General features: G+C 42.0%; 1 protein-coding gene across 3 annotated transcripts in view; it reads left to right on the top strand.

Moving 5' to 3' along the window:
- parvg (parvin, gamma) overlaps positions 1 to 17625 on the top strand; it is a 57244-nt gene that overhangs the window by 24539 nt on the left and 15080 nt on the right. For all 3 annotated transcript variants that reach the window (XM_078568346.1, XM_078568347.1, XM_078568345.1), the window contains 4 exons: positions 1496 to 1611; positions 7032 to 7087; positions 8119 to 8147; positions 10812 to 10873. In XM_078568346.1, coding sequence (XP_078424472.1) covers positions 1496 to 1611; positions 7032 to 7087; positions 8119 to 8147; positions 10812 to 10873 — 263 coding nt within the window. The remainder of the gene's footprint in view (positions 1 to 1495; positions 1612 to 7031; positions 7088 to 8118; positions 8148 to 10811; positions 10874 to 17625) is intronic.

Raw genomic sequence — 17625 nt, 5'->3', positions numbered from 1 at the left:
AGGCTGCAGCCAGAGAAGTACATCCTATGTTCTCAGTGGACAAAAGCCTGACTAAACTCTTGACGAGCACGGTATTTTCAAAATTGGATGTAAACAGCGGATTCTGGCAATTTCTTCTCGATAAGGAGTCCCAGCTCCTGACAACATTTATTACCCCCTTTGGCAGATTCTGCTTCAACTGCTGCTGTTCGGGATCACAACAGCGCCAGAAATATTCCAATGTAGGATGTTGGCCATCTTGCAGCCTTCAGGGGATCATTTGCCACATAGATGATGTCTTGATACATGATGCAACAGTAAAAGGCACAAGCTAGAAGCTGTCTCCATGCTTAGGTTTATACATGTCTCTGCTTAACACCACACTGACCCTGGGTCTGGGTCATGTGTCTTCTTACATCACTGTGTGGATGGTGCGCTACTCAGACCCACATTAACCCTGTATATGACAGACCCCTGTACTACACAAATCAGCAAAGTGTGTCAGCAAAAGTTGATTGCAAGTATTGATGACAAACCTGTTGCTGAGAAAACTGTGACCACAGGAACTAAGATTAATGTGTGTAGAAGAAGTGGGTCATGTTCCAGATGTTCAATATATTTGAGGTAAATATTAAGGCCATTACACAAATTAATTTTCACATTGCTTTCATAAGAATGAAATGAATATGAAAAATAACTGGGTTAGCATTCTATTAGGTTTAGCAGGGCTAGGGTTAGCATTCAGAAACTGGATTCAAGGCTAGGAAGTGGGTCATGGAGGAAGAACAAGTCAATCAGAGGTAAGTAATTAGATTGAAATATTGATTTTCCTATATTGGATTGACAAAGGTGACAAATGTTTACACAATTTTTTTTTGTGTGTATGTATACATATCTGTGTATTTATGTATATATAAAATATTTTTTTTTTTTCAAAGCAAACGGTATTCAGGTGACATTTGACAATCAAATTTTGAAGAGGGGTTAGTCTTTCTGCACTGTTGTTATCCCTCTATTACTGACTGACTTTTTGTTCAGAACCAAAATCTCAACCAATGTTTTGCTCAATGGCCTTTCTCAAGAAAGTTGTAGCCCATCTGGCTCAGAGTAATGGGATAGAATTCTGCAAATATTGATCTTCTGATCTTAAGCATGCTGCTGTGTGAAGTGGAAAACAAGTATTTCTTTACAGGAAAGCTTAAAAAATCTATTGGACCAATAATCACATTTTAATAGGGCCTTTTGACCTGCTTATGTTGTTTCCATAAATAGCAAACAAAGGGGAACAACATTAATTCCCAATCAGTCAACATCCATCGATGGGCAACTCATGGGTGGAGGCTAGGGGCACATGTTAAAGGAAAATAAAATGAAAGTCTTTGTTCATGGCTCTCACAACTCTTCAGGGGTGCAGAATACTGATTTGGAAATCATGTTTGCATGTATGTATGCATTGTATCTCCAGTCAAAGCTAATGTTTTGTCGTTTTTCAGCTCTTGTTTCCTTTGACTTTCAGTAATCCACAAAAAGGACTTGATCTCCACTTTACATCTCCTGGTTGCCATTGCAAAACACTTCAAACCTGACATTCGACTTCCACAAAATGTGTGCGTGGAAACGTTAATCCTTGAGGTAACTATGGAAACCAAAGAAGGAGAGGTTTACTCATTCCGATTGATTTCAAGTTTATTTCAATAAATTATTTTGCAATGTTGGCGCAGCCAGGAATCTGTTCATCCAGATTGTAGGTCTTGAGTAAAATCAATGCATTATACACAATGAATGATGAATATTTACCCAGATCCAGTCCTGCCCATGCCTGGTTTTCTTGTATGTATTTTTTCATTATATGTGAACGTATCAAATCCTTTTCTTTCTCTTCATTCACTGGTTTCTTAATTAAGAAGTTGACTAGGTAACATACTCCTAACCCTTTGTGAGTGGGACTGTGACCTAGTCAACTGAAGACACCCATAAAAGAAAAGTGTGGGAGGAACATGTTTTTTTATCTCGAGATCCTTGTTTTTTCCTCCTTCTGAAGAGGAAGAAGAGAACAGCTTGCCATTGGTACAACCCAGCCTTCGGTGATTTGTTGTGAAATTAATCAGTTTAAGGGCTCAATTCCTGTGGATTCCTGTACAGTAGCCATGTACGTCTATGACAAAGGAATTATTTTTCAGCTGGGCTACTCTACACTTTAAAAAAGTGATGCATATTTTGTTGACTTATTTAAGAACATGAGAAATACAGAACATGAAATGATGGGGCACTAAAACACATGCCTTCCACAAGACCATGTGCAATTTTATTGGCATGAACTCTATCCAGCCCACTCATCTATTGATGAAAGGTTTGCAAACTTTGTCCATGTGTCCCAAAGACAAGAAACAAAGCAGCAGAATTCCTTGACCTTTTTTGGCACGGGATTTTCTAGCGGTTCGACATCCATCAAGTTCCATACAGCATCAAAGGAAAAGGAAATTTCTAATTGAACATTCATCCAGATACTTAAAGGGATAGGGAAACCTGGAACAATATTTTCCAAATACACTAGGGGAGCAAACCAAGAAAGTATGGATTTGGGATGATAAAGGACTAATTTAGGTCTTATTTAAGTTATTATTATTGTCATTATTCAAGTTCTCATTTACAGAGTGCAAATAATAACTTGAATAGGCTGCCAGGAAGGGTGGTTGTAGACAAGCTGAATAAACAGTTGGATGCTATATTGGCTGAATGGCCCCTTATCAGAACTCATCATGCGAATTCCATCTGTTCTGTTAACCACAGTCACTTTAGAAGCTTGTGTTTGTCACAGGAAAATGGACAGCATTGTAGAATGTGATTCACAGAAACATAGGTGAAATTCCTGTAAACCTGTGTAATAAAATCGGAATTTTAATTTATTTAGTCACTATAAACCATAGGCCCTAATTATAAACAGATGGAAACACTGGTCAAATTCAATATACCGAATCTGAATTTAATTTACTGAATTACCATAAACCAGTGGTCCTGCCTATAACTCAGTGATTTTTAAAAAAATTGCTTACAGGCTCATTAGATACCTCAGTTAGGGTTCCCTAGTTTGAAGACCATTTTCAAGCCAAGCCCCGCCTGCCCCCCATTGTTTAGTATTTGGTAAAACATGTTTGGGATCTGTCCTAAAAATATTTGATTTGTAAGCAGCTATTGACCTGTGACATTTTAAAACCATTTTGTTACTTTGTAATGACTAGTTATTTCTTGCAAAACAACAGTGCCAATGAAGTTTTGATTATAATGCAAAATGGGCACATCAGAATTTGCAGAACAGGAAATGACTAGCAGTATGTGTCTGGTTTCAACTTGCTCTGTAAAAAAATATGTAAATTGAACAAGCAGGTAATAGGACCACTGCACATTGCTGGCGAATGAAATTGAGGAACTAACTCACCACAAACTGAACCCTAAGCAAAGGAGGTTGCTACCCTTTTAAATTTACCAGTCTGGCAGATTGAAAGGCTGCTAATGACTTGCTGCCAGGCCATCCCTTTAAGGCACTGTTGCAATCAGGAAACTGCTTTATCTTGTTCAACAGCAACTTCTGCTTATTCTCAGTAATAACGTAATGCGTTAAATAAAACACTGCTCTATAGTGTGGTTGCAAAATTTGATTTCTCTATAAAACAATCCTGACCAAAAAAACCCCAGCACCTATCAGAATACTTTTATTACTGATTAAGTAGAATAAGACCATAAGACATAGGAGCAGAAATTAGGCCATTTGGCCCATCAAGTCTGCTCCGCCATTCAATCATGGCTGATAAGTTTCTCAACCCCATTCTCCTGCCTTCTCCCCGTAACCTTTGATCCCCTTACCAATCAAGAACCTATCTATCTCGGTCTTAAATACACTCAATGACCTGGCTTCCACAGCCTTCTACGGCAATAAATTCCATAGATTCACCACTCTCTGGCTAAAGAAGTTTCTCCTCATCTCTGTTCTAAAAGGTCTTCCCTTTACTCTGAGGCTGTGCCCTCAGGTCCTAGTCTCTCCTACTAATGAAAACATCTTCCCCATGTCCACTCTATCCAGGCCTTTCAGTATTCTGAAAGTTTCAATCAGATCCCCCCTCATCCTTCTAAACTCCATCGAGTATAGACCCAGAGTCCTCAAACGTTTCTCATATGTTAAGCCTTTCAGTCCTGGGATCATTCTCGTGAACCTCCTCTGGACCCTCTCCAGGGCCAGCACATCCTTCCTGAGATACAGGGCCCAAAATTGCTCACAATATTCTAAATGTGGTCTGACCAGAGCCTTATAAAGCCTCAGCAGCACATCCCTGCTTTTATATTCTAGTCCTCTCGAAATAAATGCCAACATTGCATTTGCCTTCCTAACTACCCACTCAACCCGCAAGTTAACCTTAAGAGAATCCTGGACTAGGACTCCCAAGTCCCTTTGCACTCCAGACTTCTGAATTCTCTCCCCATTTAGAAAATAGTCTATGCCTCTATTCTTCCTACCAAAGTGCATGACCTCACACTTCCCCATGTTGTATTCCATCTGCCACTTCTTTGCCCATTCTCCTAACCTGTCCAAATCCTTCTGCAGCCTCTCCGCCTCCTCAATACTACCTGTCCCTCCACCTATCTTTGTATCATCTGCAAACTTAGCCAGGATGCCCTCAGTTCCTTCATCTAGATCATTAATGTATAAAGTGAAAAGTTGTGGTCCCAACACTGACCTCTGCGGAACTCCACTAGTCACCGAACGCCATCCTGAGAAGGACCCCCTTATCCCCACTCTCTGCCTCCTGCCAGACAGCCAATCTTCTATCCATGCCAGTACCTTGCCTCTAACACCATGGGCTCTTATCTTACTGAGCAGCCTCCTGTGCAGCACCTTGTCAAAGGCCTTCTGGAAGTCCAAGTAGATAACATCCATTGGCTCTCCTTTGTCTAACCTACTCGTTACCTCCTCAAAGAATTCTAACAGATTTGTCAGGCATGACCTCCCCTTGATGAAACCATGCTGACTTTGCCCGATTTTACCATGAACTTCCAAGTATTCTGAAATCTCATCCTTAATAATGGACTCTAAAATCTTACCAACGACTGAGGTCAGGCTAATCGGCCTGTAATTTCCCGTCTTTTGCCTAACTCCCTTCTTAAAAAGGGGGGTTACATTAGCGATTTTCCAGTCCTCTGGGACCCTCCCTGACTCCAGTGATTCCTGAAAGATCACCACTAACGCCTCCACTATCTCTTCAGCTATCTCCTTCAGAACTCTGGGGTGTAATCCATCTGGTCCAGGTGATTTATCCACCTTCAGACCTTTCAGTTTTCCTAGCACCTTCTCCTTGGTAATGACTACCATACTCACATCTGCCCCCCCGACTCTCGTGAACTTTGGGGATGTCACTCGTGTCTCCCACCATGCAGACTGACGCAAAGTACCTATTCAGTTCCTCCGCCATTTCTTTGTTCCCCACTACTACTTCTCCAGCATCATTTTCCAGTGCCCTATATATATATATATATATATATATAGCAGTACCTTTTCTTTTTAAAAGAAAGTAACAATAATATATACTCTAGAATTCAATCCATCTGTGGGCATTGTTGAAAGCACACAATTTGTGGTATTTTAAGTGGCACTGTTTTGAACAGTATTTAGTTGTTACATGCTTGGCTCTGTGTAGGTAGAATTAAAATAGGATTTTTAAACATGAAGCTAAAAGACTTGATATGGTGGGGGAGATAGTGGAGATGGTTGAGAATTCTATCTTGCAAACCAAAAATTCCTCCGTGTTAAATTATTGGGGCCTGGTTTAAAAGAGAGTTTACATAATAAAAATGATTTTTGAACGGTATCAAAGATGCAAGTCTATTTTTTTCTCACTTGTTTTTTAGAAGAGAGGTTTAAGTTGTATTCATCAAAGAGTGGCATGTTGATGCCAGGGAATATTTACCACTTTTTAAGTTGATGTCAGCGTCAAGTACTCTGGATTGGATTTAGAAGTCATGTGCAGCATTAGGCTTCCCCTCCCCACCCCAACAATGAAGGGCACGCCTTATTCCACCATTTTAACATTCCCATTTTCCAGTCCAGCTACATGTCTGAACAATTGGGCTGGAGTTTAACCTAGGGGGAGAATTTTCTCCCAGTCAGGCGGGCCGGACGGGAGCGGGCACAGGCGGGCGCGGTGCCAATCGCCGCCTTGACCAGCTGCGCAGCACCATTTTACGTGGGCAGGACAATTAAGGCCCACCCAGCATAACACACAGCCAGTAGCACTCACTACCTGTGCGGGCAGGGGGAGGAGGGAGAGTTGGGGTCTGCACTCTTTCACGCGTAGTGCAGAAATCGGGGCTGCCTCAGGAAGATTAATTTCATAATGAAACATTGAAAAAAAGAGAAAAAAAATTCAGACATGTCCCTTCATGTGACAGTGTCACATGAGCTGGGACATGAATATGAATTTTGATAAAAAAATTTATTTCATTAATAAATCCTTCGTGAAACCTCATCCTGCCCGTAGATGAGGTTTCATGAAAAATGCGAAGGCCGCCTGGGCTCTTCGCCTGCCCACCAACCTTAAGGTTGGACAGGCAGCCCTGACAATTACTTCAATTAGTTTTATTAATGGCCTTAACAGGCCTTTGACAGTTCAGCGGGTGTGCAGCCAACTCCGATGCAGGGCCTGCCTCCACACGCCAAACAGAAGATTCTGCCCGAGGTTTCAGTAGTGAAAGAACAGTATGCCAATGTTTGTAGGAGAAACACTAACACTAAAAATTAATTTCCATAACATTGATTCAGATGCTGTGGAATAGATACTGAAAAAGATCTTCCAGCTCTACATTTCGACAATTTGCCTGTCCCATTCACTACAGCCCTACAGACAAAGAGCGTTTGAAAAATTAATATTTCAAAGAACTCTGTAGAAAAGCAGTTATCTATTTACTCATAGCTTCATGTTCCATTTTCTGTGGAGGGAAAGCTCTTGGGATATATATAAATATATCCACAAATTTAAAATTGATGAAAAATCTTATTTTGCTAGATTGACAAAACAGGAATAAAGACGGTGAAACACTTGGAATATATCACAGAGGAAAGGTAGGGTGCATAATCTGTTCAATTTTACAAAGTATCATTCAAACTCTTGAGCTGACCTTGGAAATTTCAAATATTAGTTTAAATAGGAGTATGAGAGACTGTGTGAATGATCAAAGAGAGGCATGTTGGTGCTCAGTTCTGATGAAAAGCCATACACTGAAACATTAATACTGTTTTTCTCTCTTGATGGATGCTGTCTGTCCTGCTTTTCTATCTTTGTATTGGTTCGCAGACTTATTTTCTCATGTCTTTCAGTTCAAATTAGTTTTTTCAAGAGTGTAAGTAAATCACAATTCATAAACATCACAGGTGAATGTGAATTATTATGGTTTCCATCTGAGTTTGTTAATTTATTACAGTGGGCTAGAACAGTTTTAAAAATTGTTTTTTAATCAATAACCTGGTTTCAAATCTGGATTAAACTGATGGACTAAAAATCTAATAAATTTGGTGGTAGTAATGCTCCAGACCAACAGATATGCCATGAGTTTGGTCAGTCTCAGCCCATCTCCTTGTACAAATATATCCACAGCAAAAAAAAATTCGTGCTCAGTTTGGTCCTATATTGGCAATGTCGCTCAGAGAGCTGATAAGTTATCTTGCTGTGGGAAATGATAAAGTATTCCAGGACACGATGGACTTCTGAACTTGGGGCTGATGCTGAGTGTGAGCAGATGGGGCTTAGCTTGATTTGAAACTTGTTGCACCTAAAGTCCTTGATAAAGAACAGCTTTTTAAACTCCTGCACCCTCTTCAACAGCAAAAGTGATACTGTACTTTTAAATGTATCATTTCCAAACATTAGCTTCTGATAGAAGGTTCTGGACTTGCCTGTTGTTTTGTTTACTGCACTGTGTTCAGGGATGGTGGTGTTATTGTACCTGGTCATGATGCATTCTGACCAAGCATCCTCCAGGCTGGTTGGTTTGCACTTAAATTGTAAATAAATGTGTTTTACTCATGAACTATGAATAAATTGAAATAGGTTTGCTAATTTTTAAATAAGTTATTTCATTTTTCTTTTGGAATAGTGATGACACAGAACAAAAGCAAATACCAGGTAAGATATTTCCTCGGATAACTATTCACATTAACATAATACATGGCTGAAATCTAATTGAGGGCTTCAATCTACAAAAAACAAATTGCACAGAGCTCCAGAACAGACTGACAGCTCATCTCTAGCTTAGTGTCTGCGGCGTTGAGAAGCTGCATCCTTTGGTTCTCTATATCAGTTATCCTTATAAAGTCTCTGGACTGGATGATTAAATCAAAAAGCTTGGACAATTATGTAAGGGAGTCCTTAAAATCCCCGTTGTCATATAAATTAGGAACAGGAGCAGGCCATTCAGCCCCTCAAGCCTGCTCTGCCATTCAATAAGATCATTCCTGATCTGATTGTGGTCTCAACTCCACATTCTGCCCAGCTCCCGATAACCATTGACTCCTTTGTTAATCAAGAATCTATCTACCTCTGCCTTTTAAGTATTCATTGACCCTTCTAATTTGGCTGTTTTTTATAATGGGCAGAATTTTGCCCTTGTCGAGCAGGCTCGGTGTAGGCGGGCGGGGATGGTTGGGAAGCTGACTGCCGTCTGCAATCGGGGCCGGACCGCAATTTCACACTGGCGGGCCAATTAAGGCCCACCCAGCATGAAACATGAGTGGCAGCGCTCAGCGCTGCCCGTGCAGGCGGGGGAGGAGGGCGTGCGAACTTTGTGCAGGCGCACAAGTGCACGCTTGAAAATTAAAAATAAAGATTTTAAAAATGCTATAAAATATGTCACATGAGTGGGGACATGTTAGAAATGAAATTTAAAAAACTTTATTTTATTTTTATTTGATGCTGGAAACCTCATCACACCCGTGGATGAGGCTTTCAAAAAAATGCAGAGAAGAATTTGTTTCAATGGCCTTGTTAATGGCCTTAATAGGCCTTTTAATTGTCGGTGGGCGCACTGCCCCTCTGGTGCAGGCCCGCTGACTGAAATATCGCACAACATTGCGCGTTGACGTCAGGATGCTCGCCCGATGTCAACGCCAGTCATTTTACGCTTGAGCAGGTCAGGCACGCGCCTGCTGGCCAAGGTGAAAATTCTGCCCAATGTATACTAGAGACCTTTAAAATCAGTTTTTAACAATTTCCACAAACAAACACCCAGCAATCTGAAAACGATAAGGGGATGTTTCTAAAAATAAAAAGCTTCTGCTGAATTTTGATCCACAAAAACCACACATTCTCCTGGGTCTTAGTGCATCCCAGGATGGCCATGTATTGTGATACTGGTGATATATGTATGAAACATATATGTAGAATGATGTCAGTAATGCAATACTGTGTTTCCTTGGCCTCGCCTTTCGTACCATTTACTGAAAAGGAGATAAATTGAGGCAAGTTCTTCATGCTATACTTATAACAAAAAAGGTCCACTGCATACAGTGATCACAAGGTACTGTTCAAAGCGCATGCTGCAAAATTCAATTTTTATTTCAATTTTCGTATTGCAGATTTTAAAAATCGTGTATTTCCATGATACAGTGGTGATTTGCTGCTTCAAGCACATATTTTACCAGTCAACATTTTACAGTGGACAGTTTAGATATGTATTTGGCTGTTAGAATAGATTCATAGGCCAGGATTTCCCGGTCGGTGAGGGGGGGGCGGGGCCGCTCGCCGACGAGTAAAATGACGCGGGATGATGTCGGGCGGAACTCCTGACGTCACCGCGACCCATTTAAATTTTCAGGTAGGTGGGGACTTAGCAGAATCAGTTGTGCGCCCGCTGACCTGTCAATGGCCAATTGAAGCCATTGACAGAGTCATTAAACTAATTAATGGACTTGCCCGTCCAACCTTAAGGTTGGTGGGCAGGCCGGGAGCCCTGGTGGACACTAGAAAAAGCATAAAACCTCATCCACTGGCGGGATGAGGTTTCGAGTAGGTTTTTAAATATGTAATTAATGTGTATTTAAAAGTTATGGACATGTCCCAACTCATGTGACAGTGTTGCACGAGGGGATATGTCAGGGAATTTTTTTTTCTGTATTTTTCAGATTTTTTATTATGGAGCCGATCTCCCTGAGACAGTACTTAGCCTCAGGGAGATGAGTGCGCTCTTTCATGTGCATGCGCGAAAGATCGCACTCTCGGCTCAGGGAATCCCCCCCATCAAAATTCTGCCCATAGTATTTATAATCATTGAACATTAGACTTAATCTCTTTTTATATATTTTATATATTTTTATCATCTTTTTGATGAAAAACTCCTCATGTCCTTGCAGGCTGACTATACCTGCAGTCATCAACGGCATCAAATAAGTCTTCCCTTAGTTAGCGCACACCCTGTAACAAACTTAAGTGAAATACTGGGTATTTTCTGAATTATTTTAGCCATTTTATGTGCTGGATTGCACAACTATAGGCAGACAAAGCATCACATTGGAGCACATTTAAACAGCTAGTTGTGTGCCATTACTCACTTTCTGACTCCTTTTCCAATGTCATTTTCAAATTTTCAGATTGACTTAAATGACTTCTTTCAAGGTCAGGGGTTCCTAGTATAAAGAAATAAGATTGGTGGCTGGGCCTCCAGCATCTTTGAATAAGTTTTATGGGAAATTGAGTCTAAGTGATTTCAAATTAAAATCTCAAGTTTTATCTCATGGTAAGATCTCCATGCTAGAATTAATATTATCCTGATATGTACTCTTTCTATATTTTTAGAAGCTGATGGCATTAATGATCTATTTAAACTTGGCCCTGACAAAGTGAAAATAGTGCAACAGGTATTATATTTCCAGTTGAGTTATATTTCTTACATTGCTTGTTATTATATTTTCCAAATGCCCCCTTCTCCTCCTCAAGACTTACTAAAGTTAAAGGTACCATATCAATGCAAGTTGTTGTTGAGTTCTAGCTCCATAGATAACAGCAGCCCTTTAATAACTCACCTAAGTTCTTCTTTGTGTGGATTTAGGTAGTGAATATTGACATGTTATTTAATCATCACCCTCAGCCTCGAGTAAGGGTGAATGGGGTATAAAAGATGGGTTGTGCTTCTCACAGGCGGGCTCACCGCACTCATTGAAATAGCTCATCCTTTATTGGTCCTCACCTTCACCCAGCTCCCATCTGTGGCTCCAAGTAATTGCTAAAATATGACAGCGGCCATACACTGGTAACTACTCCGATGGGCAGGCCAAACCAGGTGAGGGTAGCTGTTGGGTGTCCTATTCTCAGTGACTTAGGGATTTGTCTACCCTGGCATGTGAACACTGATTTTGGCGGACTGGGCAGGTGAGAGAAATCTAAGGTCCAATGGTCTTGAAGGCATGTCAGCACCGTGCTGTGGAACACGTAGGGCTCAACAAGACACAGAAGGCATCCTGGTCGCCCACTGCATCTGGATCTGTCTCCAGTTGTCTAGACTCATCTTGTCATTGGATCAATACAGGTTAGATTGAGAGAGAGAGACTAACAGTGCACAGCTTTCCCACACTATAATCCTATTCACACACAAGTCATGTTCATCATTTTTCTATCATCTGGCATCCATCATCTATCACAGGTCCTATAGCGATGGGCTAGTGACGTAGCAGAAGGTGTGGATTCACCGGGAGCTGTAGCCGTGACCCTGCATACAGGCGACTCAGGCCATAGGGTCATTTTTCACTGGAAGGAAGCAGAAGTGGAACCCAGCAGCCCCTTTAGTATCTGAGCCACCCTTTTCAGGACTACACTGCTCACCTCCCGAGTATGAGGGAGAGGCCAGAAAAGGTGCTCCAACCATTGTCTGTTTCACCTACCCTGGCCAGCAAGCTGCAGCTGACATCAATACAGTCACAATTCAATCTCAGAAAAGAAAGCAAATGTGATACCGGTCATTATTGGCACATGGAGCGTGCACACCCTCATGGGCAAGGCCACAGCCAACAGAGCTGAGAGAAGAACTGTTCTTGTTGGTAGAGAGCTGGCTAGGTACAACATCTAGATCGCTACCTTCAGTGAGACTCACCTACCTAAGGAGGATCAGCTCAAAAGAAATTGGTGCAGGTTATACATTCTTTTGGAGTGGCCGTGGAAAAGAAGAAAGACACAAAGCTGGCATTGGGTTTATCATGACCTGTTTTGTCAGCAAGTTGACTTGCCTTCCCAAGGGTGTTAATGATTGTATGATGGTGCTTGAACATCACCCTTCCTGCATGGCAATAGCAAGCAACTCTCATCAGTGAGTACGCCTCTACCATGGCCAACTTTGATGAAGTCGAGGATAAATTTGATGATGACCTTCACTCCTTGATTGCTACTGCGCCAAAGTCACCAGGTGCGGGAAGGTGTCATTGGAAAAAACAGAGTTAGTAGCTGTAACAACAGTGGTGAGCCCTTGCTGAAGATATGTGCTGAGCATGAGCTCTTAGTCACCAATACAGATTTCTGCCTCCCTAGTCACAACAAGACCTCTTGGATGCACTTCCTATTCTATGCATTGGCATCTAATTAACTATGTCATCACCAGGCAGAGGGACAGGCAGGATGTGTGTGCAATGAAAGCAATGTGCAGTGCTGACTGCTAGACTGACCACTGTCTTATCATTTCAGAGCTAAACATAAAGATCTATCCCACTAGGCACTCCCAGGACTTAAACATCCAGAGATGTCTCAATGTCTCAAAGCTCAAACAGGCAGTCATGAAGAAATCATTCTCAGAGAAACTCGAGAGCTGCTTATGCTCAGTGAAAATGGGTGCTCACTGCTTTGAGGAAGACTGGGTGACCTTCAGGGATACAGTGTGCTCCATTACTCTAGAGATTCATTTTGGTAGGAAGAACATAGGGAAACAATATACAGTAAAGGTTGCAACTCTGAAGAGGGTGCAGGAGCAGAGGGACCTGGGTGTATATGTGCATGTTATTGAAGGGGGCAGGACAGGTTAAGAGCATGGTTAATAGAGCATACAGTATCCTAGGCTTTATTATTAGGGTCATAGACTACAAGAGCAAGGAGGTTATGTTGAACATGTATAAGACACTCATTTGGGCTTAGCTGGAGAATTACATCCATGCTTTAGGAAGGATGTGAAAGCATTGTAGAGAGTACTGAAAAGATTCACAAGGATTGTTCCGGGGATGAGGAATTACAGTCATGAAGATAGATTGGAGAAGTTAGGACTGTTTTCCTGGCGAAAATAAGGCAGAGAGGAGATTTGATAGAGGTATTCAAAATCATAAGGGATCTGGACAGGAGGGAGAAAGTATTCCCAATTATGAAAAGGTTGAGAACTCGACACAGATTTAAAATAATTGGCAAAAGAAGCAAACGAGGCATGAGGGAAAGCTTTCAGATTGGAGGATGGTAGACAGTGGTGTTCCCCAAGGCTCAGTGCTAAGACCACTGCTTTTTTAGACCATAAGACCATAAGACATAGGAGCAGAAATTAGGCCATTTGGCCCATCAAGTCTGCTCCGCCATTCAATCATGGCCGATATGTTTCTCAACCCCATTCTCCCGCCTTCTCCCCGTAACCTTTGATCCCCTTACCAATCAAGAACCTATCTATCTCGGTCTTAAATACACTCAATGACCTGGCCTCCACAGCCTTCTGTGGCAATGAATTCCGTAGATTCACCACTCTCTGGCTAAAGAAGTTTCTCCTCAACTCTGTTCTAAAAGGTCTTCCCTTTACTCTGAGGCTGTGCCCTCGGGTCCTAGTCTCTCCTACTAATGGAAACATCTTCCCCACGTCCACTCTATCCAGGCCTCTCAGTATTCTGTAAGTTTCAATCAGATCCCTCCTCATCCTTCTCAACTCCATCGAGTATAGACCAAGAGTCCTCAAACGTTTCTCATATGTTAAGCCTTTCAGTCCTGGGATCATTCTCGTGAACCTCCTCTGGACCCTCTCCAGGGCCAGCACATCCTTCCTGAGATACGGGGCCCAAAATTGCTCACAATATTCTAAATGTGGTCTGACCAGAGCCTTATAAAGCCTCAGCAGCACATCCCTGCTTTTATATTCTAGTCCTCTCGAAATAAATGCCAACATTGCATTTGCCTTCCTAACTACCGACTCAACCTGCAAGTTAACCTTAAGAGAATCCTGGACTAGGACTCCCAAGTCCCTTTGCACTCCAGACTTCTGAATTCTCTCCCCATTTAGAAAATAGTCTATGCCTCTATTCTTCCTACCAAAGTGCATGACCTCACACTTCCCCACGTTGTATTCCATCTGCCACTTCTTTGCCCATTCTCCCAACCTGTCCAAATCCTTCTGCAGCCTCCCTGCCTCCTCAATGCTTCCTGTCCCTCCACCTATCTTTGTATCATCCGCAAACTTAGCCAGGATGCCCGCAGTTCCTTCATCTAGATCATTAATGTATAAAGTGAAAAGTTGTGGTCCCAACACTGACCTCTGCGGAACTCCACTAGTCACCGGCCGCCATCCTGAGAAGGACCCCCTTATCCCCACTCTCTGCCTCCTGCTAGACAGCCAATCTTCTATCCATGCTAGTACCTTGCCTCTAACACCATGGGCTCTTATCTTACTGAACAGTCTCCTGTGCGGCACCTTGTCAAAGGCCTTCTGGAAGTCCAAGTAGATAACATCCATTGGCTCTCCTTTGTCTAACCTACTCATTACCCCCTCAAAGAATTCTAACAGATTTGTCAGGCATGACCTCCCCTCGATGAAACCATGCTGACTTTGCCCGATTTTACCATGAACTTCCAAGTATTCTGAAATCTCATCCTTAATAATGGACTCTAAAATCTTACCAACGACCGAGGTCAGGCTAATCGGCCTGTAATTTCCCGTCTTTTGCCTCACTCCCTTCTTAAACAGGGGGGTTACATTAGCGATTTTCCAGTCCTCTGGGACCCTCCCTGACTCCACTGATTCCTGAAAGATTACCACTAACGCCTCCACTATCTCTTCAGCTATCTCCTTCAGAACTTTGGGGTGTAATCCATCTGGTCCAGGTGATTTATCCACCTTCAGACCTTTCAGTTTTCCTAGCACCTTCTCCTTGGTAATGGCCACCATACTCACCTCTGCCCCCCGACTCTCTTGAACTTTGGGCAGTCCATTGTGAAGACTGGCGCAAAGTACCTATTCAGTTCCTCCGCCATTTCTTTGTTCCCCACTACTACTTCTCCAGCATCATTTTCCAGCGGCCCAATGTCCACTTTTGCCTCTCTCTCACCCTTTATATAGCTAAAAAAACTCTTGCAATCTTCTTTTATATTACTGGCTAGTTTACCCTCATACTTAATCTTCTCCCTCCTTATATCTTTTTTAGTTACCCTCTGTTGGTCTTTGTAGGCTTCCCAATCCCCTGGTTTCCCACTGCTCTTCGCCGCATTGTACGCTTTCTCTTTAGCTTTTATGCTGTCCCTGACTTCCCTTGTCAGCCATGGTTGCCTCGTCCTCCCTTTAGTATGCTTCTTCTTCCTAGGGATGAATTTTTGCTGTGTCTCCCAAATTACTCCCAGAAACTCCTGCCATTGCTGTTCCACTGTCTTTCCTGCTAGGCTCATCTCCCAGTCAATTCTGGACAGCTCCTCCCTCATGCCTCTGTAGTTGCCTTTATTCAACTGTAATACCGTTACATCTGATTTCAGCTTTTTCCTCTCAAATTGCAGGGTAAATTCTATCATATTATGGTCACTTCCTCCTAAGGGTTCCTTCACCTTAAGCTCCCTTATCAAATCTGTCTCATTACACATCACTAAATCTAGAATTGCCTGTTCCCTAGTGGGCTCCACCACAAGCTGCTCCAAAAAGCCATCTCGTAGACATTCCACAAATTCCTTTTCTTGGGATCCACTACCAACCTGATTTTCCCAGTCTACCTGCATATTGAAATCCCCCATGATCACTGTAACCTTGCCTTTCTTACACACCTTTTCTATCTCCTGGTGTATCTTGTGCCCCACATCCTGACTACTGTTCAGAGGCCTGTACATAACTCCCATTATGGTTTTTTTTACCTTTGCGGTTCCTCAACTCTACCCACACAGATTCTACATCATCGGATCCTACATCATTTTTTGCTATCGATTTAATTTCATTTCTTACTAACAAAGCAACCCCACCCCCTCTGCCAACCTGCTTATCTTTTCGATAGGATGTATATATATAAATGACTTGGATATTAGAATACAGAAGAAAATTTCAAAGTTTGCCAATGATATCAAACTTGGAGGGCTGGCAAACATTGAGGATAATACCAATTGGCTGAAACAGGATATAAGCTAACAGAATAGGCAGACAGGTGATAGGTAGAATTTATTATAGAGAAATGTGAGGTGATACATTTTGGCAGAAGGGTTGGGGGATGCAATATAGATTTAATGGCACAATTTTAAAGAATGTACAGGGATGAAAGGACCTGGGGGTTCATGAGCATACATCATTGAAGATGGTGGGCTATATCGAGAGTCTAATCAGCAGATTTAAGGCTTCATAAATACAGGTATTGTGTACAAATGCAGGGAAATTATGCTAAACGTTTATAAAGCTTTGGTTAGGCCACAGCTGCGTCCAGTTCTGGTCACCACACTTTAGGAAAGATGTGAAGGTCCTTAAGGGTGCAGAGCAGATTTTCCAGAATCATTCAGGAGTGGTGATTTTAGCTACAAGGTTAGGTTTGGAGAATCCGAGGTGCGGGAGCAAAACATATGGACTGATCTGCAGCCTCACGTCACCTAACACCCCGATACGGAGACTTTCGACGAGTTAGGAAATATTGTCAAAAACCACCTGAAGCCAAAGCCCTCAGTCACTATGCAGCGTTTTAAACTCAATCCAAGGAATATGCTTCCAGGAGAGAGAATTGCTGGCTATGTAGCTGCTTTAAAGGAATTAACAGAATGTTGTGAGTTCGGAACTTCAATTAGTGACATGTTGAGAGACTGACTGATACGCTGAATCGGGGACGATGCTATTCAAAAGCGATTGCTATCTGAAACTAATCTAGACTTCAGTAAGGCATTAGAATTAGCAACAGTCATGGATAGCGCTGTTAGAGACTCAGAGGCAATAAAAGATATACAAAGTCCATCTTGTAGGGCAGGAAGGGCCGGTAACAGAAAGCACGAAAACGTTGGACTCCGCAGAAAGGCAGGGAACACCCACTATGTACAGACCATTGAAGAACAACAGTACTACAGTGAAAACCCACAACATTAATGAGAGAAATGTATCCAGGCAGTCTACAGGCTATCGACAGTTCAGAAATATCAAATGCTTTTTCCGCCACTGCAATGGTCACATAATATTGCACTGTCAAGATAGACTGAGAGCATTTTAAAAATAAAGGTAGGAATTGCAATATCTGTCTCACTGAAGAACCAGAGGAAGCAGAATCTGATATCTATTCATTATACAACCTGAAAGTAGGTAGAACTGAGCCAATCCAGGTAGTCATTAGAGTCAATGAACAACCCATCAAGACAGAGGTCATTAAAAGCAAAATGCTGCAGATGCTGGAAATCTACAACAAAAACAGAAAATGCTGGAAAAACCCAGCAGGTCTAGCAG

The sequence above is a fragment of the Cetorhinus maximus genome, chromosome 22 (genome assembly GCF_964194155.1).
Source record: "Cetorhinus maximus chromosome 22, sCetMax3.hap1.1, whole genome shotgun sequence".
Classification (NCBI taxonomy): domain Eukaryota; kingdom Metazoa; phylum Chordata; class Chondrichthyes; order Lamniformes; family Cetorhinidae; genus Cetorhinus; species Cetorhinus maximus.
This window is presented reverse-complemented; position numbering and strand designations above follow the sequence as displayed.